This window comes from Anser brachyrhynchus (genome assembly GCF_964034855.1).
Source record: "Anser brachyrhynchus genome assembly, chromosome: 1".
Lineage (NCBI taxonomy): Eukaryota > Metazoa > Chordata > Aves > Anseriformes > Anatidae > Anser > Anser brachyrhynchus.
This window is the reverse complement of record NC_137694.1, coordinates 26979711-27000870: the sequence shown is the minus strand read 5'-3', so window position 1 is coordinate 27000870 and position 21160 is coordinate 26979711. Positions and strand designations below refer to the sequence as shown.

Below are 21160 nucleotides of genomic sequence, written 5' to 3'. Positions count from 1 at the left end.
CAGGCATCTCAGTTACAAAGGCTTGGGGGTACCACGATGCCCTGGGCTGCAGGCTGCGGCTGCTCAGCAATTGCCCTGCCTCTTGCATGGGCGTAGGAAATAGTGGGAAAACGCACAGGTGGGGACAGGAACTTAAGCAGCACCTTGTGTTAAGGATCTCAGTTTGTGAGACAAGGCACTGATTGTGTTTGATGCTGTGGAATAGCTTGTTGGCAGTATTGCTTCCCCAGACGACCAAACCTGTTAGTGTTGCCTTTATTATTTCTCCCAGTGAAAGGTGCCCCTGGATCGCACACCGTCTTTTCCTAGAATAAAAATAGCCTCTGTTTACATTCACGTTGCATGGGACGTTTCTTGTGTGCTTTTCTTGCCTTTGCTGTTTCTGTCTCTGTCTTTTGTCCTCCTTTCTACGTGCTCATTTTTAATGTCATTCCATTTTTCATTTTCTTTTAATTTATCTGTATATTATACTTGTCTATCTCCACGTTGGTTTTCTTTTCTCTTTCCCCTTTCCTGTTGATACCACACAGTGTTAAGTCATGCTAGAGTCTATGTGTTTTTTTTGTTTTCCAGTCCTGGATTATTTCATTCACCTGTACTTCAAGGTTTCTCCTACCAGAACAGATTTTTCTCTAACTTTTTCAATCTTATTTTTTTTGTCTCTCTCTCTGGCCTTACTTTGCCTTCCCCTCTGCACCTCTGTCCTTCTGCCCTCAGCTCCGTGATGGCTCCCATCTCTTATCAGTTATGTTTCCCTGCATCTTATTCTCAGTGGGGACAAGCAGTCCTCATGTCTAACAGCCTGAGTGGTTAATGCACTCAGAAGGACATAGTATACTCAGGGAAGTCCCAAAGGCTCACGAACCAGCACAAATTCTTGCTAGGACTGAGCCAGAACAGAGACTGATCTGATCACTTCTGGGCGTTACAGCATGAATATAGACCTGGTGTTGAGAGGCAGGCCAGTACTGATCGCTGTGTCACGTTGGCTTTCAGATATTTAATGCATTAAAATGTCAAGGAGAATGATCAAGTTGGATTCGTTAGCAAATCTCAGGCAGGAGTGGTTGGGGAAAACGGACTGAACTTGGGTTTGTTTCAGTTTTCTGTGCTGGGCACAATTAGCTCAGTGGGCCATTGGGTCACAAAGCGGTGAGAAAGTTATTGCCGTCATCTGCAACCTTTAAAATTCTATTTCTTTTTTCAGTTAGGAGTAAAGTTGGATGTTTTTGACCTGGAACTGGTACTGTATTATTGCTTTCTGCTGGTTCTTGTCTTCTGGCTGTGGTTTGTGACTGAAGGCCTCTCCCATGCTAGCAAAACTTCTATCCAGAACAGACCATCCACAGTCACTGCCCCTTCTTTATGTGGCGAAGGCGTTGCATCGAAAGGGCAAACGTGTACGTTTAAGATGAGGGAACGTGAAAGAGAGAGTGTGGTGGTGCTTCAGCCCAGAAAGCCTACGCAGAAGTATGTGTAACAGCAGCACCCTGTGCACAGTCGTTGGTAGTTTACCGAGTTCAGTATTTATCTGAAGTAATAGGTACCGTTTGGCACGCCACCTGGGCTCTGATCCAGCATTCACAGAGCAAGAGATGACTTCACTGGCCATTAGATCCGGCTCCAAATGTCTGAATGTGACTCCCATTCAGCCTCATGCCTTCAGGACAAGCGGAGGTGGTTGAGCAAAGTGAGTGGGCATCTGGATTTCCTTGTGCGCAGCACAGAGACGCCGATTGTTCCTGCCGGGAGTGGCCACGTGTTTGGTTCTGAGTGTCAAAAGTTTTCACGTTTTGAAAACAGAGCTACACAGAAGGCCTTAGAGAAGGAAGTTGCACAGAATTTGCAACAACTCAAGTAAAAATGAAACTCACTCTGGAGCATTCGTAAACTGTTGGATGTTCACTTCTTCTTTGGCAATTTCTTCAAGAAGTCTGGAGAAGTATAAAAAAATCTTGGTAGCTTCCCAGGGAAAACCCTGGTAAATGATGAAGTTTTGTTTGTTTGTCTTTCCCGAGGCAATATCACATGCTACTTTGAAATCTGGTGGGGTTTGTATTTATACTGAGATGGAGGCCATCGCAGAAAAGAATGTATAATTCAGCATGACCCTAGCATGGGTTCCCAAGTGTATTGCTGAGCTTCTTCTGAAGTATGACTCGAGAGTTCAAAAAGGTTACATGTAAATAGTTCAGTCGAAGTGGAGAGTATGCAGTGCTTCCTACTCAGAGGGGAATTTTATACGTTTATTAGGAGAAGTTTATTGAACAACTTTATTTCACCATCTTGGCTGGCACTTTGGTAGAGGAGTTCTGCACTGCTGTGAAACTTTGAGTCGGGGGCTACGTTAATCCATGGTGAGGCCCCTGTGCAATAAGTCAGTCCCTTCTGCATCCTCTGTCCCATGTCTGAACACCAGCTCGAATGGGTTTTTGCAGTGAAAAGAAGCTGAGGTGCTGTGTCAAGGATCCTCAACAACAGGACCTTCTTCGTGTGTTGCCAGTCTCCAGGACCTGGGCTCTGGGATTACAAGACTTCTCATTGTTTTGCATACCAAGCACATACTGTGGAGGGTGGAGACAGAAAATGAAGTGAAATGTTGTAGTTCTTTAATTCTGGGTCTGCAAAGCATCTTCTTGTTTGTTCTAAGTTATTGGTATGCATTTAAGTTTAACTCTGTTTGAAGATAACATTCTGACTTTGGAATTATTTTACCTCTTAGCAGTGCAATAAATGACGCAGTCCTTTCTTTGCTTGGGCTGTTTGTGTGCATGATTTGTGCGGCACTGCTATTAAATTTTTATTAGCACCATACTGGGCGAACGACATAGGCTCACATTCAGAAGTAGATATTAGTGCTGCCATTTTAGTAGACCCACGTGCGGGAATAGTAGCTAGTTTGCAATGCTCCCACCCCTAAACATCTTTGAGTGTAATTAACTGATACAACACCATGATGATAATTTCACCGGTTTAAACCCAGTATTTCCCTCCTGTGGTGGTTCCTCACATGCCTGAAATGTGAATGCCTCGAAGTGTTTGAAGAAAGTTGTAAAGCACCATAGTGCAGTGTTACCTTGAGGAAGACAATGTACATGATTTGAGGATTTTGTTGCTTGAAAAAAAAATGGATGATTTTCCTTTATTCTTTATCCTCATGTTCAGAAAGAATCATGGGTAGTGGCAATGAACAACATATGTCCAACAGGAATGAAATGACATTAGCTTTTAAGAACATTTCAATCACCTCTTTTGATTAGCCTCAACAGACTGTGGCTTGTGTGCTTTTTTGCCTTGTCCGCTGTGAACTGAGTTGGTTGTAAATTCATCTCCGAGCATGCACGGTTAGCAGTGACATAGTAATCCTTCCCTGGATGTTATACAGTAGGACGGAATGATTTACTGGTGTAATGCAAGCAACTTTGGAAATGTCAATAGTACCTTATTGTGGGTGACTCAAGCATGATTAAAATGAAAGCAATAAAGAGAAGGGAGGAAAGGCAGGGGGCTTATTTTTAGGGCCAGAAATGTCTCATAAGCAGACATGCATGGCTTGTTTAGACAGCATTTATAGGTCTTGCTGGTTTTCTTTACAAAAACAGGCTGTGCTGTATTCCATCATCTCCACTAACACACCTAAAATAAATCACTCACTATCAAAAGCCTTTGTAAATAATTGGGATTTAACCGCAATTTCGAGTGAGTTGGCACTGGAGGGACATTGGGCAATTGGTGTTAAATACAGGCAAGCTTCTCTCTCTGGATATTCATTAGATGCCTTTGTTAAGTGCTACCGAGTTACAGACAAGAGTTGATAATGCAAGCCGAGTAACTGTACCACCTTCCCTGTGTGCACAGAAATAATGAGGCATATGCTGGCATGTGAGGAATGCAGAAGGAAGCACGTGCAGTGCCACCTTGCACTGGCGGCTCTCCCTGACTTCTTACTCCGCAGCCATCTTCAGCCAGCATCAACTCGCGCCGCTCAGAAACCTCTCTCTGCTCCTCGCTTTCCTGAAATGGAAACAGAGGGGAAAAATACCGCTATGCAGATTTAAGCAGATGGACATTTAGCGTTATCTAATGGTATCTTTAGTTTACTGCAACTCGCTGAAGGAAATCTGGGTCCGATATGGGGTGCAGGGAGGGATGTAGATACTGGATAGCCCTCGCAGTGATTTCTTCAGGGTCAGAATGCTGACTATAAGGAAATACTCTTTACTCTTTATATATATATATATAATCGTGCGTATAAGATAACCCAAAAGAGGATTGATTTTTACTTTGGGGATTTACATCATGAAAAATGGACCTTGAAGTAGTTTCCAGTGAAACAAAGACTGAATTCTCATTGACTTCAGCATAAAAACAGTCTGACCACAGCTCCTCCAGTGCTTGGATTTATTGTTTTGGAAATATGTTTCTTATTAGAAAGTGTTTGCTTTAGTTAATAATATTTACAGAGACAAAGGGACCAGGGAGGTGGTTAATAATTGGCAGAAGTTGATAGTTTTCATAATGGAACAGAAGATTCTTTTATTAATCAGTGGGAAGAAGAACAGCAGAGGGATTAGAGAGAAGCAGGCCAGCTAAGTAACTCTGCTAATGGCATGCGACTGTAAATGAAGCAGCGGAGCCATGCTGGTTAGCTGGGAGGAGAGACCCTACAGTCTGAGAGCATCCAGCATCACACCTGCTCACCTCGCCAGTCCCCACGATTAAGCTGTAAAAGTGAACGACTGTAGCAGCCTCTAGTAAAGAGCACAGACGAGCACCAGCATACACGTAAGTAAAGAACAGAACAGTAACAGTGGTGCAGATGACAGAAAAATAAAAGCCTATCTCCATTTGGATCTGATTGTCTATAAATCAGAATAAATTGCTCGTAACAGATGTGGTGACAGACCAAAGCTAACATCAATTCTTAAGATGCTCGCTCATTCTGCTCTACTGGTGAGCAGCTTGGAGTCTGATTTGTGGAGAGGGCTCTTCCAAATGGGCATGCATTTCCCAGAGTGATGTGTACTGATAGCAGTCAGTAATGGTAAGGGAGAACGTTGTCACCACTTAAGGAATTTTGTTCAATTTGCAGCATTTTTTAATGGAAGAGGCAGTAGGAATTTAAAGCAAATAGACTATATCCGCCTTCAAATGGCTACCTTCCCATGGAATCTTCTAAAACGCAGGAGGCTCAGATGCCTTCACAGCTTTGGTAAATTTTTAGGTTTTTGTATTTAATGCCCTTGGAATTCAAATTTCCTCTAGGGTAGTGTTTCCAGTTTAATTGGGAAAGTTCTGGCATTCCATGAGCTGTGAAGCTACAGCAGAGGAGGAGAAGAGAAAGCACCTCTGTGAAGTCTCTCCCGCTGCTTGGCTCTTGGTGTTATTGCTGGCACTGCAGCAGCCCTGGGCTGCATGGGGGGCATGCACATCTATACCCCACGACAGAGTATTTTCTCCCAGGAATACCCTGACCTCAGCAGAGGAAGCAATTTCACTGGCAGGCTGAAATATCCCCAGTGACTCTGTTTGATTATGTCTCTGGTTTACATTTGCATTCCAGAATGAGGAATGTTTCTTCTAAAGGACTCATGGGTGGTGTGTAGAAGCTAAAGCTATTTCGGTGTCTGTCTTCCTCTTCTTTCTTAGTAGATACTGGGGCTGGAGTAAGCAGGGACTACTATTTCAAAGTCAGTTTGTATTAGACATTAAAAAAAAAAAAAGAAGAAGAACGGAAACAAGAAAAAAAAGCAATGAGATGTGGGAAAATCCCAACTGTTGAGCCAGAGCTGGTATAAATCAGTGTAGCTCCACTGCACATGGTAAGGTGGGGGATGTTGTGCTGATTTACAGTAACGGAGAATTTGGCACCCAACTCATCTGTGAAAAATAATGGGAGATGGAATTAAAACCCACAAACTAGTTCTTTACAATATCAGCTTGATGCTTAATGCTACTCCAGTGGAGCAGAAAATGGCACATTTTAATAATTTATGGCAATTTCAAGAAAAAAAACACCACACAACAGTGACTAACTATACAGCTAAAATCCAAACAAAGCAGCTAATTTGCAATGTTTCAATCAGTTTTAGCAGTGCATTTCTGGAAAACAATTTTCTATTTTACTGGTTACGGAAAATTAATCAAATGTTTGATGATTTGTATCCTGCTGTCATTGTCTTCTCTTCATTTCTCGGCTCTACATTCTTTAATTTCAGCAAGTATCATTTCTAAAGGGAACAGACTGAGCTGAGGGCCTCCCGCCTACATCTGCGGGTCTTTTATCAGTGTTTTTAAATGACTGTTCAGTAGGTTGGCTGCTACAAGGCTGTTAAATTTACCTGTTAACTATTGTCAGTTCCTTCTTCAGACACAGGTGGAGATGACTAGAGCATTTTGCCTATATACGCCTGCATACGTACAGATCCATATGTATGAATGCACACATACGTATGTATGTATGTGTGAGGGATACTTTGGCACTGGTTCGGGATGAGACCAGTAGTTTTTTTACAGACAATATTCTAGCCCCCTGTGCAGTTTAATGGACAACAGGTCCATTCATGCAAGATGGAGGTGATGGGTAGTTGACGTTTTCTCTTTAAACATCTGGGATTTAGCATAAGAGCTCCAGTTCTCTCTAATAGCTTCTGTAGAGTATCCAAAAACTACTAAAAGGGTATTTTATTTTCTCAAGTCCATAGGGATTTTCCGTGGGGGGGCTGAGCAAGACTACCTGTTGATTCTCTCAGCAGCTTCCAAAATGTGGTATGACTAGAAAAGCCCTTTGAATTTCCAGGAGTGCATACAAATGGTTTTGTTGTTCCTTGCAGCTTGTCTGGCTTTGCTTCTGCCCTGGATAGGTTAGATTTTATCCTAGATAATCTGGATAGTGGTGGTGTTGTTGCTGTTGTTTTAATAAAATCTATCAGAAAGCCTGTTAGGTGTTTTCCTAATCTGTTTTATGCATTTATTCGCTATTGCCATACTATCTGTGTGCTTCACTAATTGTAATGCAGAGGAGCAAGTTAGGGAAATGCTATTATCTCCTACTTTATAAGTGAGGAATGAAGAATGAAAGCAATGAAAAATAACAGGCTTTAAAAAATTGTTTTGACGAAGACGATGCAGGATGTTGAGACAAAGTTGAACACAACACCTTGAGACCAACCCATAAGATTTCTAACTGCGATGGAGTAGCAAAGGTAGATAATCAGAAATCTTCCATATATCACAGGGAATCCTGAAGTCAGTGGCAGTGGAATGCTGACTGCAGTAGGAAAGACCCGTCCGTGCATGTGTGCGACTGTTGTACATTGCCTTGTGATGGGCTCTTCTGAAAACAAAACTCTGCATGTAGCAGTCTCATCTTGTACTTTGTCATGCGAGGCAGATGAAACAGGATGTTCTGGAAACTTTTTTTTATCAGAATTAAGCTAATAACTTGCTTGAAGTTGGAGAGCAGCTGGGAGGAGGAGGGGACACATGGGGCGAACATGTCCTGCTCTTGTACTCATGGTTTCCTCTCTTTTTTTTTCCTTTTCAGTGAGTATGTTTTTGAACACGTTAACCCCCAAGTTCTATGTTGCCCTGACAGGCACCTCCTCACTAATCTCGGGACTTATTTTGGTAAGTACCAGATAATTAATATCACTTTACAAATTGATTCTCTCATTCAGAATGGGATTTTAAGCTTTGATGAGATTAATGGGTGTCATTTTTGTTTTCTAAACCTACATTTTGCAGCACATAAATTTTGTCCTTCTATTTCTGTTTAAAAAAAAAGAGAGAGGAAATGCTTCAGCACTATATTTCTTTGAAGAAAAAAAATCTTGAAGGACGCTGTGTCCCACTAACAAACAACCCTATAATAAATCAGAACAAGTGCTTGCACACTAAGTGCTTCCATTGACAAGTACTACAGAAATAACAAGAGTGGTGAAAAGAAGAGGAGGAGAGGCATCAACTCTCTCAGCTTCACTTGCTCATTTTAGAAAGCTGCAGCAGGATTTACTAGAGAAACGGCGACTAGAATATTAGCAACATGCCTAGTTTTACTGCCAGAATTCCAAAGGCAGATTATTTCACATCTTCACTTTAAAAATCTTTCTCAATACATGTCTGCCTATTTGTTTAAAGGTCTAAAGAATATTTTCAAACCACTTTAAAAAAAAAAAAAAACAAAAAAACTCCTCCCATATATAATCCCTGAGGGCTTCATCGTGCAAATCGATGCAGTGGACTGAATCATAATGCCATCACAGCGCAGGAGTCAAAAGCAGAGCATTTGCTCTGGATTTTATTCATTGTCTTTACAGAAACAAGCTGAGGTAAAAAAAGTCCAACAATCTGCAATGTGTATATCGGGTATTACGCTTATACTGAGTAAAGCTGAGAGTGGCTTTCTGCTGACACAAATGAAGGTCATCACCAGGGGCTGGTTCACATCGCCGTGTATCTGCTGACCTCAGAGGAGCTCTCACTTCCACACTGATTGTTGTAGACAAAGAAACGCCATCCTTCACTCCTAAATGCCTGTGAGACTCTCATCACTTAGATGATTTCAGGTATAAAGCGTCAGGTGCACTGCTGCTCTGCCTTGCTCTGGGGTTTGCTTGTGGCAGAAAGCAATTACTTAATGCCTGCACCTTGGGCATTCATCATGACTGCATGGATTGAGCCCCAAAGCACAGGACAGAGCTCTGGAGACATCCGCAGTTCTTTCAGAACATGAATGCTGAGGTTCAGCAGCCAGACCTGCAAGACTTGGTTCAGTTTGGTGCAACGCACTCAAATGCACAGGAGGAATAACTGAATGTTACATTCAGTAATCTCACTCAGAAAGGAGAAGCATTCAAAAGGCCAGGCCCCACGAACAAGATAAGAAGGAATGAGGAAAATACATGGGTTCCACAGGCACAATCTCATATTTGTTGCTGGCCATTGAAGACAGCTGGAGAAATTGGCAAGGAAAAAAATAGTCTGTATCTATGGAAATATGTTACAGAATCAAACAGGAACAAAAACCCGAGAGAGGCTAAATTATTTGTAACTAAATTGCCTGTGTATAGCATGATTGCAAATGTAGTTACATTTTGTGCTGTAGTCATGAAAGCAATTTCTGAGGAATGAGCTCAGTAGGAGACTTGTGAGCAAGAAATTGCTAAGTGCAGTACTTGGATGGAAAGTGCAAGAAGCAGGTGGCAAGTTGCATTCACGGCTGTGATGTGATGAAGGGGAAAAGGGCACCTATAGAAGCCTTCCAAGAAGAGAGGAGACCGAGTGAGCCTTAGCCAAAGAAATTTCACTAAGTGGTGCATGACAGAGTCCTTTATGAATAAGTTAAAGGAACAGAGAGGTGATGGAGGTGTAGACAAAGACTGAAAGAAGACTGAAAGCCTGTTTTGTGTTGAAAGCTTTTTTTGTGGACCTTCACTTCTGTCAGTTTTTGTGTGATGCTTATATGCCACTGTCCTAAATATGCACAAGAAACAGGCCAGGTAGGTGACAGTCAGGAACCCTAGGCTGCAGGGAAAAGTGCATGTGCTGAGAGGAACATGTGATCTGTAAACTGGACGATGGAAAAAGAACTCAGCAGAGATGGCCATGGAAAGAAGAAACTGCAGCTTAAGTAGACCATGGAAAATGGTCATCATCAGGATCATCAGGATCATCATCAGGAAAGACAACTGGGCAAGTTCTACTGAGACAGTGCTAGCCATTCTCTAGCCCAATTATGCTTCAGACCTACTATTTCTTAACAATATTGCTGTTTACCAATGGCCCTATAACATGCTGAATTGCTTACAATACCACCCACTCACCTGTCATGTAGCATCTGCAGTTCTAAAGGATTCTTAGACCTGCTAGTGGTATTAAATGAAACCCTTTTATAAAATAAACATTTTCCTCTCAAATCCACATCACTAGGGTATCTGTCAGAATAGATGTAATGATATTCTTTGGAATTTTCCACCATATGGTCTGGCAGATTTGTTTCCACTACTGGTGGGCTGCAATTCCCAATCAGAAGGAGAAATCACAGCACGGCAGGTTATGAAATGAGGGAAAATTCCATCATTTCAGAAGTGTGGTGACCAATGGGAAAGTGAATGCTTATTCTGTTTCATGTTTGGATCATGAAACAATGACTCTGCAGAGTTCAGCTCTGGGGAATTTCATGTTGCGTGACTCCTTTGCAGAACTGTACTCTCCTGTCTTATTTTGTCTCTTACTTTGTTTTCATTCTTTAGGTAAAATTCTGGCCTTACTGTAGATTATGTGATTTGAAGCAAGGATGTCAAACCCTTTGTTTTTTTCTGGATAGCTCAGAACAGTACAGAAAAGTCTTTTCTATCTCAACCATTCTCCTTAATGATTACTTTACAGCACATAGTTTAAAATGAGCAACTTAGCATCTTTTGAATTCACCCCAGCACTATTTTTGACATTAAAAATAGGAACTAAATTAAGTCCCAAACTACATTAAAAATGTTATATTGGAAACTTGGTTCCACCGCAGTTACTTTCAATTCACTGAAAAACGGGGTTCTGACACAGAGAATCCAGCGGAGCTGTATTGTATTTGGTGTCAAGAGGCTGAAGTTTGCCACAGGTAGGGTAACATGGAACACGACTGATGTCGGGCAAATGCTGTGAACTGCAACTGTGTTCCTAAATGCCACTGAGATTTCTCAGTAAGGCTGCATATTTAATATGTTACCACCAGGGTGAAAGTTGTGGTGTTTGGACTTCAAGCTGATAGAGTCTGGGTTCTAACAAACCTCAGGCAGCAGTGAACCCCAGTCTCAAAGCTCCACCAAGAAAGCCTTATTATTCTGTGTCAGAGCTTGGGGCAAATAACATATTTCTGCTTTTTTGCAACTGATGGTGCTAGTGGAGGAAGTCTCAAAGAGGACCTGAATTATTTCTTGTAGATATTAACTGTTCTTCTGTGTTTATTTATTTAGTTGTTCTGTTACCTTTGTGTAGTCTGCTGCAGAGGAGCAGAAAGGTGCCCGAATTCCGGGTGTTCCCACAGATTCTGTGGAAGTCTGACATTTGTACAGGGACAATCTTTGGCAGCTGAAGGCTGATACGTGGTAATTGTTCAAAGCTTCTGCTCTGCTCGGTGGAGGCTGACAGGTCAGGGAGGGCAGAGTCCTTGTAGGGAGCTCCTGAGAAATTGGAAACATTTGCCAGGTAGCTGCTGAGAGAGGAAGGTTCTGCAGGAAGGCAGCCTGTAACCCAGTGAAGGCATAACAAATGGCATTTACCAAGCACTGAGAGAAGTCCTGCGGTTAGGCCAGGCAATATATTAATTTCTTTCCCCTTTCTGTATTTCCAGAGGCAGGTAAAGTGTAGGTAAATAGCTATTTTGCATAAGGTGGTTGCTAGCATCGCAGACCAAGGGGCTTTCTCTTTTCACGGACAAGTAGCATCGTATCATCTCATCCGTATGGATAAACACTCTTGCTTCCCAAAGCAGGGTGATCTTTCCCATACTATCTATTGGAAACAGCCCCTGGGCTGTGATATCCCTCGAACACATCCAGTCATTGTCAGGGAGAGTTGGCGCAGGCCAGGCAGCGCGCTGACAAATAAACAGCGTGGATGACAGAGCCAGTCAAACATGTGCTGCGCTCCTGTTTTATTTATCACAGGGGCTCAACCACTGAATGCTCGGCTATCATTATCCTGCTCCTCAAGGGAGTAAGCCTCATTTAGATCCATTAGATTGGTTGTTACCGCCCCTCATATTAGAAGAGTATTCCAAATCTTACTCCTCAGAGACCTAGATGCCTAATTCGAAGTCTGAATGAGAGCCCTGAGCTGTGGAAGTTGCCTGCAACAGAAATTCTTTACTCTTTCTGCTGAAGACTCAATACACACACTGGGAGAGGACTACAGAGAGTAGTCACTGTAAGACAGGATGCCTGTCTTGGATACGATAAACAGGAAAACATAATTTAAATTGCTGATAGATGTAAGTATTTGGTCCAGTGAGAACAGCCATCAAAACCTTCCCTTGTGGACTGATGCATTTCTGGTGAAGTATCTGTTCTGAAAAACGAAGAGGGAAGATCAGATAATCCAAGTGATGCAGAATGGATTTGTTGTTGCACAGAGAAATAAAACGGTCAGGGATTGTGAGATTTGGTATGTGAGAGCAGAGATAAGAAAGAGGGGAACTGTAGTGTTTTCATTGCACAGGGGAAATGAAGTACCTGCATAGAGAAGCAAAGGCAAAAAAGGTCCAAAACAAGTATCTGAAACGCTTTAAGATTTATGAGTGATTAACCAGCTTTTACTTGACCCAAATATCTTTGCTGCCTACGAGCTTTTTTTTTTTTTTTTCATAGCCATGCACTCGTAGAAATCATCCTTATGGGTTTTCCAAAATCAAATATTCTTATGTTAAGCATGACCCCTACCAGACTGAAAAATAAGAATTCTAGATTTAGACTTCAAAACACAAAGCTGGAAATGTTCAGAACAGGGTTTTAACTTGGCCTTTGTGAAGGTTTAAAGACCCCTTGAGAGTCTGGAAATGTTTGACCCTGTTCACATATGAAAGAACAGGCATCAACTAGAGAGAACCCAGAGAAATTTGCTACTGCTGTGAAGATGAGCTTCCCTTCCACTCTATGTATATGAGAGAAATGAATCATTCAATCACAGAATGGTTTGGGTTGGAAGGGACCTTAAAGATCACCCAGTTCCAACCCCCTGCCATGGGCAAGGACACCTTCTTCTAAAGGTAAATACCACTAAATGAGGTGGCCTTTGCTTTCAGAGGTGGTGCAGAAATGACTTTTCTCCCTAATTTCCTCTCTGATCCAGATCTCTTTCTACAGGTAATTAATCCTTGTAGTTAGCTATTATTCTGCCAGATGATCTCTGCTGAACTGTCAAAAGCTTGTTGACTTCACATTGCCTTCAAACTGGCTGGTACAGTTAGAAATCAAACTTGTTTATAGAAATCAGGTTTCAAAACGGCTGACGCTGTCTGAAAAAGGTGCAGAAGTACTGTGAAGGCAATTTATTGTTTTGACTTCAATACCAGATTACATATTACCTTCTCATACACCCTGAACAAATCACTCTAAGCAAAGGCATATTCTGGTGATGATTTATGGCTTCATTTTCTAGGAGCTGGTATGCATTGAGATCTGGTTTATGTTCCCTGGCACTGGATTCACTCAACATTGCAAATATTTCTCAAAGATGTCTTAGAAGATTTAGGAGCTTTAATCCCCTTTTTAAAAGTAATTAATGTATTTGTAAGGCTAAGGAGGAACTTACAGCTGTACCACATGTTTTGACAAGTTCCTGTCACTCAGCTGAACTGTAGTAGTGACAGCATACATGCATTCTTTCTGCTTGTATCCTCAGTTTCACTGAAATTCAGTGTGACAGTTTCCCAATTTGTGTACAGTTATGCAGGGCAAATGAGGTCATAAGTACTCTTTTTTTTATGTAAAAGCTGTTTATAGTTGAAGTAATAAGCAGGGAATTATTAACACATTTTGAAAAATCTTTTTCTCTTTTTCTTGAAGAAAGTATAAAGCCAGTTAGATGACAGTCTGTAACTACTAAGAGTTTTGAGAGGCCAGTCTGGCAGCTGTACTTCAGTCCCTGACTCTGTTACAGTGATACTCAGTGTCCTGTGTCTCAGTACAAAACTGTAATTCTTGATTCCTAAAAACCATGTCCTTTGAGGCCTTGGATAGGCACAACTGGGGCTTGAGTTGTGTTCAGGCTTCAAAGTTGCCAAAGACAGTACAAAAGCATACGCTCAGAGCAGAGCTGTGACTGTGTCTTACAGCACGGTCTTTTTCTGATGGTCAGCCATATCTTGGCTGCTTAGGTTATGATCATAAGATTTAGACTGTCAACCCTTTATAAAAGTGTTGTGTAAGAGCATGAGAAGAGCTGAACCCAAAGACTCGCCTGTGCCAGCTCCCTGTCCATCATCCCTAGCATTTGGAGAAAGGCAGGCAGTGGTGGATGCCTGGAAAGTGCATCAGTGCAGAGCAGCATACAGTGATACTTCCTCACAGGTCTGCCCCTGCCTCCCAAGGTTCCCACCTGGGTGCATCCCTAGGGAACACACAGAGTGACAAACACAGGTAGGAGCTATTCATGCCGTGAGGGATTTCAGTGATTTGCCAGGAATGCAGAGTTCACAAGGATCCAGATGTGTTTATGTTCTGGTTTCCCTCTGAGCATGTTTATCTTCCCCAGCGCTTGTGACCTTTATCTGTTCACGTTAGTAGCCGTTCTGTCTTCTCCTCATAAAACTGCTTTATTCTTCCTTGTTGATGTCTCCAAGAAGAGCCATTAGGTTGTTTTGGGGACCAAGTGGTCTCCAGGGCTGCCACACATGCTTGTGTGAAGTTGATATATGGCCACCAGCTACGTTCCCACTCCATCCAGCACAGTTAGCATCAGCTTCTTCCATACCAATGCTCTTGGATACTTTAGCAACACAGCTGGAATTAGGGGAAGCACCAGTGCTGAACATATTACAGTAACCTTTGGAGAGGAATACTTTCTTGCTATGGCCCTGTGGAGTTTTTCACCTATGGAATGGTTTGAAGAAGAAAAAAAAAAAAGAGTATCCAGTATCCTCTACAGACAATCCTACGGAGACTGAGAGAAGAGAGTTCAATTACATAAAGAGCTCAAGAGGACTTCAGAAAGCAAAAAATACAGAAATACGGAGACCATTTTTGGTGATTCAGGTGCGATTCAGGGAAGGCGTGGAGCCCAACGTGAACCTCGCTGCAGACTCCGGGTGTCCCACAGCCCAAATGCTTGCCAGCCCCCGAGAGCTCCCCCGGCAGCGCCCAGGCTGGGCAGGCTGTGTGAATTCACTGGGTGCTGACTGTGGAGGGCTGTAGTAAGGACCAGTAAATAACTGGGTTGTAAGGATTTTGTAGAAGTTCTCAGCGCTCGCATAAAACACGGAGATGGAGAAGAATAAAAAGAGCAAAGATCGTTCATTCACAACTTCAGGGTTAATCAATGCTAGAAGGGACTGCCGAATTTTACAAAAAAAAAAAAAAGTTTGGTTTTGTTTCTGTTGGTGTATAGATGTTTGGCTGGCGATGGAGGTGCAACTGCAAACCCTTTAGGATATACTCATTTTAACTGTGTGTGTTACACTCAAAATCTTTTCCCTGTTTATATGACATAGTCTACATTTCCAGGTTTATGTGGTTTCCTAAAATGTCTGTTCTTACCCCAAAAATATAATTTCTCTGTGAAAATACAGCAAATGTATATTTATGTGCATAATTTTAATTTCCAGGGGTTCTTTTAGGCTGTGGAATGATTCGTTAAGCAGAGCAACGTAAATATATATATATATGATTTTCTAGCTGAACGAAAAGCCTGAAATTTAATTCGGAATGATGCCAAGTCAGGAATACAAAACAAAACACAGCTAGCTCTGTTGGGGGGGGAAAAATAGTCCTTTAAAAGGTGTAAGATTGCGTTTCAGGTGTTTCGTTCGGTACTTTAAACGTTTTTTAAATGAAATGCGGTGAGATCCTTCGGAGGCATTGCCAGGAAAAGGAGCAAACCTGCCTTTTCTCATCTTTTTTCCACTGCCCGTGGAGGGAGGGAGCTGAGGCAGGAGCACAGCCCTGCGTGCAGCCTCGCGTGGGATGAGTGGATGGGGGCTCTCGTTAGAAGTCACCTCAAAACAATGGTCCTCGCAATTTTAAAAGCCTCCGAAGGACATAATTTGATGTAAGGGAGGGGTTTTTCGCTGTTGTTGCCGGAGGAAGGCGGCCTCCCAGCAGTCAGCCCGGGCTCGGCAGGGGCCGCGGGCGGGCTGCGAGCCCCCGGCACCGCCGGGGGCGGCCGCGGGGGCCGCTGCGGGGGCCGCGGGGCCACTGACGGCTGTGTTGCAGATCTTCGAGTGGTGGTACTTCCGCAAGTACGGCACGTCCTTCATCGAGCAGGTCTCGGTGAGCCACCTGCGACCTCTGCTGGGCGGGGTGGACAACAGCGCGCCCAGCACGGCCAACGCCGCCGGCGGCGAGGCGGACTCCAGCCGGCAGAGCGTCTCAGGTGAGGGGCGGCCTCCCCGCGGGTCCCCGGCCCTCGGCGCTGCCCGTGGGGAGCCAGGGGTCAGCCCCCGGGAGCCAGGGGTGAGCTCCCAGGAGCCAGGAGTCAGCCCTGAGGAGCCAAGGGTCAGCCAAGTGCCACCAGCACAGGGCTGCCCCGTTAATCCCTCGCCCTGACCGTGCCAGACCAACACCGCTCGCCCAGGCTGAGGTGCCGAGGCAGCGGTTTGCTCCTCTCCTGAAGCCCCTGCATGCCTTCCACTTGCTCTTTCTGCCATACCGTTTCTAAAGGCTTTTCCTTTTAGTTCTTTTCAGGAGTTAAAAGAACATATAAAAAACGGGAAGCACGTTGTCAAAAATAATCAGAAAAAATGATTGCCCGTCTGCTTTTGCTTTGCTTTATTTTTTAGATAATATGAGCAGTAAGTGAGCAACATTTGGATTTCCCTTCAGCAAGTGGAAGCACAGTGGCTCGTAATAGCCTAAGGGCTTGTTCCATTCCCAGCTCTGCTGCTGATTTGCTTGGTGGCGTTGGGCAAGTCCTAACGCAGCCAGGTTTTAAACAGAGGCCTCCAGTTTAGGGTGCCCGATTTCAGGCATTTGGGATAGATTTTCCTGAGCTTTCACAGCTCCTACAAAATTCAGTGGGTGCTTCCAACCAGGCTGAAGGTGTCTGAGTCAGGGCAGTTCAAGTCTCAAAAGTTGTCCATGACATGCTGGGGCCTCATTCCTAATGCACCTAATTATTCTGAATGAACATAGGGTTTAGGAGGTGTGTCGACCGCCTTACATGAAGGGTGAAAACGTATGAGCTGTAATTTTTGTTACACACTTCTGTTTAATTATAACGAACACGCATATATTTGCTCCGGTGAAAAAGACAATATTAAACCAGAAGTAGCAAGCTCTGACACCTAGCAGTGTTGAACAGAGCGAGCTGTGTCCTGCCCCAGCTCTCCCACAGACCGTCCGTCTCTGCAGGTCACCTAGTCTACCGTACAGAGCTGGGACTGCCGAGGCACCTGGTGCTGGGTGCCTGCTTGCCAGGGTGTTCCTCTGAGAGGCAGCCAGCAAGAAGCAGCCCTCCTGAGGTGCATGAGCCCCTGGAGCATTGATCCGCCAGGGCTGGCTGGGGATCCCAGGGGAGCTGACCGCCCTGCTTGGCTGGCTCAGCTGCCTGGGGCGATGGACTGACGACTGAGGCTGTGAGGGGTGAAGAAGCTGTGACAGACTCAGGCTTCTGGCCTGAGCTGTAGATATTGCTTCAGAAGTCAGAGCAGTGGTCTCACTGCTTGCTTTCCTCATCTGTGAAACAAGGTTTAACTGTTTCAGCCTAAGCTGAGCATGCAGATCGTAATATTGGAAATTAATTCAGCTTTCACTGGGGATGTGACCCCAGAGTCAAATTAGGCTGCCATTAAATTTGTTTTCTGTGTAGGCTTTTGAAATATATCAGAATTGACAAATGAGGAAAAGAAAAAAGAACAAATTCGGTTAAGGAGAACATGGTGTTTAGCAGCTGAGGTACCTATGTCTGTACCTGGAAACTTTTACTTCAGCTCTTCAGTGCTCATGAAAACAAGCAAACAAAAATTAGCTTTGAACTCACAAGTTAAAGTAAGTGGCATCAAAAAACCTTGCTCTCTGCTGGATATTCCCACTTGGGGAAGCCTCCATATAGCACTGCAAATTCAGCTGCTGTCATTCCCATCTGAGGAGAGGCCATGAATAGCAGCGCTGCGTGGTGCAGGATATTAGATTTGGGTGAACTGGCAGAAAGCACGGGGTGGCGTGGAAACACCTGTGTGCACTCATCAGTGTGTGCTGTCACACTTCAGCAACTCCGAAATAACCACCATCATTTTAAAGCAGAAGGCACAGTATTTTGACTAATGAGGTTCACCCAAGCATTTTGACTTTCCCGATACAAAGACGTAGTCAGGGAGTGGGTTTGCTTTCAGTGCACAGGCTCTCGCTTCTACAAATTCCTCTAACAGTGTCTTTGTACAGTGTGTCTGTACAGAAAGCCTGCTATTCATGCTTCCAGAAAGATACCAGTGCTTAAAACGTGACCATTGAGTAAGGGGCTGAAAGGGTAATATTCAAGAAGTCTGTATTGCCTATACAAAATAAGGACATAGTTATAGCATATTATTAGTTTGTAATGTAACAGAAAAGGCAACCTTTTGAGTTCGTCAGGCATCTGTACTGGGATATTTCTTTCACTGTCCAACAGGCTGAAGATGGCTTTTTCGCTTGGTTCACCATGTTTTCCTGTGTAGATGTTTGACTGTTGTAGAATATTGGAGTAGATATGTTCATCCTCAGAAAGTCTGGAAGAATTATTTGTCAGATTACTGCACTGAAACCATGGTATCAGCAGATCCCAAGACAAAAGCAACAAAGAGCACATCATGTTTAACAATCCAGACAGATGCCAAACTAGCCCCAGGACAGGAGGTGGTAATAAAAATGCCTTCTTCACCTCCCCTTTTTGTTCCCCAGCCCCCCTTCCCCTGCTACAGCGTGAAAGTGCTGTGCCCACACAAAGCATAACCACCAAAAGTTGAATAAGTTGAGCGCAAAGAATGGTATCACTGCGATCTAATGGTTGTTGGCAAATCTTATTTGTTGCAAACAGAGTAAGCCAAGCCTTTGAATGGTACCCCTGGAACTATTAAATCTCTGAGGAGGCTGATATTAGTTTAATATTTACTATGGATTGCAAGTCACATTATGTGAGAGCTGTCAGATTGAAGCTTGATGAAGAGCCGTACCCTCTGGCTGCACAAGCCAACAGCTTGATTGAGTGCTTCTGTGAGCAAACCAGTGGAGCTTTCTGATACTGGCTACCCGATGAAGTGGTTAGTTGAAAGATGCAGGTGTGTAGTCACTGCCTGTGTTCTTCCCAGACACCTTCCCTTTCCCATGTTGTTGTTTGGCTCATATTATGCCGTGCAGGGCCCAAGCTGAGAGCCCACCACCACCTCTGCCACTTGATACTTTGTGGAGTTGCAAGTGTTATGTTACTACAAATAATTTATGTAAAATGCTTTCCCTCCTTGCCACTTGAGTTTCATGCTCAGAAGTGGGAGCTAGATCCACGAAAACAGACAAAGGCTTCGCTTGCCATTTTGAGTTTGTCCCTTACTTTAATGGACCAGACATAAACTTACCAGCATTGTATGAAGCAGGGTGGATACCCTGCCTGAAAACTGATGCAGATCTCTTTAGAAACGATGTTACTGAACCTCATTGGGAAAAACATGCTGGTTGTTTTTGGTGATGGAAAGCAGATGGTAAAATGCTGCAAGTCCAGTGCTTCTGATGGGCTTTTGCAGAGCACTGAACGAGGGTCATCCAGGAACAGATTTCGTGGCAAAACAGCATGATGCCTCACCATGAACCTCTGAGTCTTTGCTGCAAATACTGGGTTTGATTCTGGTTTCACTTTCACAGGAGTGAATTGTCTTTGTTGAACTCAAGAGAACAAATCTGGTGTTAAATTAAAGCAAGAAAAGCTATAATTAAGACCTCAGCTTTTCAAAAGCTGTAGAAACTGATTTCTTTTTACTTCTGTTCTAAATGACATGTTCTAAATGTTGTGGATTTTTTTCTCTCTACCTACCTGTACCATGAAGAATTTGATTATTTTTTTTCCCTGAGAGAAGTAGATGAAATGTTTATGATGTTCCCAAACCTTTGCAATGAACTTTTCTCTGCCAATCAACTTTATACTACTTTGTCAACCCTGGGATGCTTAAGGAATTTAGGTAAGGTCAGCAGATGTTGCGATGGATAAGCTAAGGAAGAATTAAAACTGGCAGTTGTAGCTGAGATTCTCAGTGATTTACAGTATCAACTAGGCAGCGCAGTTTTCCTGTAGAAATAACAAGTCCATAGGGATGCAGTTAATTGCTGTTTTTCAGTGCAGTAACCCAGTGTGAGCCCTTTTCAGATCTGCCATATGGCAAATGTGAGTCCCAGCACTAATTGGTATTGTCTTTTTCACCTGGCATTTGGAGCGTTGTTGGGGTTATTTGTCTGGAATTACATCATTTATTAACACTAATTTATAGTGAAATTATTATTTAAAAAGGGAAGAACAATCTGGTTACCTGCTTCTCTTATGCTCTTTATTTTTTCATTTCACACCTATAGGAAATAAAAGTTAATCATTAAAGCTCATTAGAAGGTAACTGATGTTTCTGTTAAGCCTCAAGTACCATTTTAATTTGGGAGAGATTCATTATTGTCTGTTTCTGTTCATGACAGAATGCAAAGTCTGGCGAAATCCTTTAAATCTGTTCAGAGGAGCTGAATATAATCGGTAAGTGCTGTGGTGTTACAGCTTCAGGTATGGTACTTGGTTAAGGGCCTTAATTGTACATTTCCATTAATCCAACTCAGGGATGCAAAAAGAGAAACAACTGTGGACACCTGTGCTCATACCAGTTTTTTATCTGTCATTTGTAAAATGTTTATCAATGAAAAAGAATTTAAATTCATGCACTTGTTATTTCTGTAATTTTTGGTGCCCTTAGAAAAACCGGAACACCTAAGTGCAGTGTAGCTGGTGTGTCGATATAGTAACTCTGTTCAAATCAATTTTAGTAAACAACCTAATGAATAGTATCTAGGTTTCACGTAGTCTTAATGTTTGAACACGTGTGTTACCGATTGCCAGTAAGTACTTTCCAACATCCTCATTAGGTCATGTTCAATTGCTGTTGTTCCATCACAGTGCAGTGAAATGCAGTTGGTTAGAAGATTGGCTAGGTGATATTATGCTCATTTCTAATATCTTGGACTCCACTTTTCTGTAGGTTTTGCTGAATGTGACCTTGTTAACCAAAATGTCTCTCTGTCGACATGTTTGCAGGTATACGTGGGTAACAGGGAGAGAACCTTTGACTTACTACGATATGAATCTTTCAGCACAGGACCATCAGACATTCTTTACATGTGACACGGATCATCTACGGCCTGCAGATGCTAGTAAGAGATGTTGTGAGCAACCGTTTTTGCTAGTAGGTTAATGATTATTTTGAACGGCTGCAAGAAAAATGCAGTCAGACATC

General features: G+C 43.1%; 1 protein-coding gene across 5 annotated transcripts in view; it reads left to right on the top strand.

Annotated features, from left to right (window-relative positions):
• Window positions 1-21160, top strand: part of ST7 (suppression of tumorigenicity 7) — a 145853-nt gene that overhangs the window by 69426 nt on the left and 55267 nt on the right. For 4 of the 5 annotated variants that reach the window (XM_080591447.1, XM_080591446.1, XM_080591448.1 and 1 more), the window contains exons 2-5: window positions 7547-7629; window positions 15924-16083; window positions 20355-20409; window positions 20962-21077. In XM_080591447.1, coding sequence (XP_080447573.1) covers window positions 7547-7629; window positions 15924-16083; window positions 20355-20409; window positions 20962-21077 — 414 coding nt within the window. Of the gene's footprint in view, window positions 1-6253; window positions 6277-7546; window positions 7630-15923; window positions 16084-20354; window positions 20410-20961; window positions 21078-21160 lie in introns of those variants that run through there. The other variant, XM_080591449.1, reaches the window with a different exon arrangement.